General features: G+C 36.0%; 1 protein-coding gene across 1 annotated transcript; it reads right to left on the bottom strand.

Annotated features, from left to right (window-relative positions):
• Positions 1 to 274: 274 nt before the first annotated feature.
• LOC128222870 (uncharacterized) lies at positions 275 to 3,220 on the bottom strand. Its single transcript, XM_052932032.1, has 2 exons — positions 3,170 to 3,220; positions 275 to 2,953 (listed from the first exon to the last, which is right to left on the bottom strand). Exon 2 carries the CDS (start codon positions 2,945 to 2,947, stop codon positions 719 to 721), a length of 2,229 nt encoding a protein of 742 aa, XP_052787992.1. The 5' UTR covers positions 2,948 to 2,953; positions 3,170 to 3,220; the 3' UTR covers positions 275 to 718.
• Positions 3,221 to 3,589: the final 369 nt, after the last annotated feature.

Below are 3,589 nucleotides of genomic sequence, written 5' to 3'. Positions count from 1 at the left end.
CAGTCGAGCCTTCTGATATGAAAACTAGCATATCCATTGACTGAGGGCAGACACATAAGTAAAACAAATTAGTTTTGTAATGTACCGTTTATGATCGTATACGCACAAAACATTCTTTAAAAACATAATGTAACCAAATATTTATAGAAATGTAATGGTTTAAAAAAGGACTGAAATGAACACATAGTTATGAAAAATCCTAATAGCAACATAAAAATTATTATATAGACATTCAACCCTTATCTTTCATATATCAATTCATATGTCCCTGTATTATTTATTGTATTAATATAATTATATAATATTACAAAAAATAAGAGGGTAAACATGATCCTATAAAGCTCACCTGAATATCAATAAACAACAATTATTACCATTGATATGTTTGCTAAATACTGTAATTAACTTTACACGAGTTTGTACAACTGCACACATGAGTCACATTCCAAAACAAGAAGACATTGTTAACTAAGGAAATTAATGCATGCAATGGTAAACGTATTAAAAATATAATTATTAGAAATTAGATCAAGTGAATTCATTTTGTTCAGCAAGTTAATCTAAATCACCAACGTTCCAGCATCTTAACCTACAAACATGGAGCTTATCCATTGGTCTGTTGAAATAAACTTGCTTAGATGTACTGTCATGTGAGAAAAAAGGAAAAACTAACACTTGCTTAACTGATTCGTCACTTCCAAATATGTGTCACTTGCCCTTAAGAAGCCATAGCTTTGTTGCATATCTCTAAGTTGTCTTCTTGTAGTTTCCCACGTTTCAATTCGTCAGCACGTATGAACGGCTGTTTGGCTTCCTTATACAGGCCGAGAGTCATGCAAGCATAGCCATATAACGACAGAGAATCATACTTCAAATCTCGATGCACCTTTTCGACTTCGCTATAGAAATCCCTTAAAATGTTTCGCCCATCTTCTGCGTTCCCTTGGCGTTTCAATGCAACAACCGTAACAAAGAATCCAAATATCTTTGGTGGAGCCGCTATCTTCCCCTCAAAATTAATATGTCTTGCAATTGCATTGTCAACTGAATCTCTGTCTTCTATTCCAAAACGCATAGACGGGCATTTGGTATTCTCTTCTTTTTCTGCAATACATCTTCGTCCAATCGCAATAGCATCTTCATATCGTTCTTGAACCAACAGAAAATGTGCATATTCAGCTAACAATGTTGTGTTATTTGGGAAATTCAAAACAGCATGCTCGAAACATTTCTCACTGTTTGTGAGATCTTTTTGTCGCTGGTTCTCCCAAAATGTGTGATCGGCCTTTGACCATCGATGTAATAAACAACCAATATTTGCCAACACCGATGCGATGTTTTCTTCGATAAAATCGTATGACTTAAGCAGGTCTTCTAGTTCTTTAAATGAAAAGTATTCTGCAATAACAGCTAAACAGCTGTAAGACCATTCTATAAAAGGATCTTTGTCAGAACTTATGTATGTGATTGCATCTTTAACAAGCATTTGCTTTACCAAATCCATTGGATCTTCATCTGGGTACTTGATTTCTGCAAACGTCGCAATGAACCGAACGGCTCGTTCCCTCATGTTAGGATCTATGGCATAGATGGATCCAAGGTTGATGAAATGGTAACAGACAATCTGAAGAATGCCTTGTTGATCTCTTTCGATTGACTCATAACTCATTAGCTTCGATCGCAGTTGTTCAAAGTGAAATTCTTTTTCTGGAGTCATCGAGAAAACACGTGCTGGATTCTGTGTTAGAATGGTGTTTCCTATAATGGCAGACATCGGTGCTCCTCTAGCCTTTTCAAGCCTGTGAATAAGCACCTCCATTGAACGTTTATCGACATGTTCTATCAGGTTCTCACCAGGCATGAAGAAATTCTCAATTTTATGGTTCTTTGCAGCTTGTATGAGCTCACATAGATACGCATCGAGACATCGGCCAATCGTTTGCGCCGTCCAAATAGTCGAATCTCCTCTTTCAAGCATCCACCATAAAACATTCTTTAAACTGTACGACGACAGAGCTTTGGATTTTGAATCTTTCACTATTCCTTTCACAATGAGAAAACAATACCTTTGTTTTGTGTCCATTAATTCTGCTAAACGTCTCTCAGCGAGGTTGAAAGACAATTTCCACATTATGTCGGCTTCTTCAGGGGATGATGATTTGTTTGATTTGGGAACTACATGGCTTCCCGTTGCATACAGCTCATCCAAATCCTTCTTTGGTGGCCAGTCATTCGGTCGATCTCTGGTTATCCATTCTATCCCAAGACTTGGCCAGTCTTTGTTTCGGAAAGCAAACACTATGTCTACAGAGGTCATCAAATCTCGAACCTTTTCCATTTGTTCTGGTAGAACAGCTAAACTAGGACCGACAATTTCAACAGCTTCTTGTTTAACATTCATGTGTTTCTGCATTGTTCTTAACAGTTTCTGACTTGATATGTATCTGTCAGCAGTGTTTTCTTTAGTCGAAAGAATGCTGGGTGAAATTTTGAAATTGCAGTTTTCATTATATCGGAGGTTTATATAACTGGTTTGGGACGTTGGTTCAATCACTGCAATGGTATTGTCCTCGACGAAGGTTTCATCATTCACAACAGCTACTGATGTTGGAATGAAAAGCATGTCAATGTCCGTATTGTAACTGTAACCAGATTTCGATTTTTCACTCTTACCTTCAGTCTCCGTGTTAAATTTCGTGATGAAAAGGAGATCAATCGTACTTCCTGCTCTCTTCGTCTCGAAATGAGTTTCCCATGGAAATACCTTTTTGAATTTCCCTTTGGTTGCTTCAAAGTTCAACCTGTTTATATTAGGAACGCCGCCAACCGAAAGCAAAGCAACTTCTATCAAACATTTTAAAACAGTTTCGTCTGTTTCGCCGTTTGTTTCCAATGGTATTATTGGAAAATCGTTTTCAAGCTCATCAGTCTCAGACGTAGAAGCCATAGCAGCCTGTAAAATCAATTGCTTACATTTTACAGCATTAACTCCGTAATAAATGTGCAACACAGTTGGAATACTATTGTTCATTTATGTTCAAGTAATATATTAATTGTTGGTTATTCTTTCAGTAAAGTGTGTTAAAGGCAAATAGACGTTCATGTACAATTTTAACGCAAATATAAAGAATGGTTTCTCACGATTATATAATATAAATCATTTTCTTACCTGTGTATTTTATCGCTTATTGCACATCACTTGTAAAATATCCCCACAATGCATCGCTTATCTAAAAGATAAGCGAACTATGAGTGTTGTCATGAACAGCCTAAATGATAAATTGAATCTAGAACATTGATAGTTTGAAATCAGTTTTATCTGCGTCAATGTAAAGTTTGAATTGCGAAAGTTTAAATACATTGACCCGATTTAAGAGATAAATATACAGCAGTAGCATGCCTGAATTGGAAATAAGAAGTAAGAAATAAAACAGTTACACAAATATCTGAAACATTTACAGCAGCCGGCACAAGGAAATTGTATACTCATTTGCATGTGCTCTTTTCCTTTGAAATAACGTTCATCAAAGAGTTTTTTAATTGTCTATCAAATTTAAATGCAATTTTAACGTTAAACAGCTGAAATGCA

The sequence above is a fragment of the Mya arenaria genome, chromosome 2 (assembly GCF_026914265.1).
Source record: "Mya arenaria isolate MELC-2E11 chromosome 2, ASM2691426v1".
In the NCBI taxonomy this organism is placed as follows: domain Eukaryota; kingdom Metazoa; phylum Mollusca; class Bivalvia; order Myida; family Myidae; genus Mya; species Mya arenaria.
Note: the sequence above shows the minus strand (reverse complement) of the source record. Positions and strands in the feature narration are given on the sequence as shown.

Bases quoted from the DNA above. Each gene is read 5' to 3' on its own strand.
- LOC128222870 (XM_052932032.1), bottom strand. From the start codon at position 2,947: ATGGCTTCTACGTCTGAGACTGATGAGCTTGAAAACGATTTTCCAATA.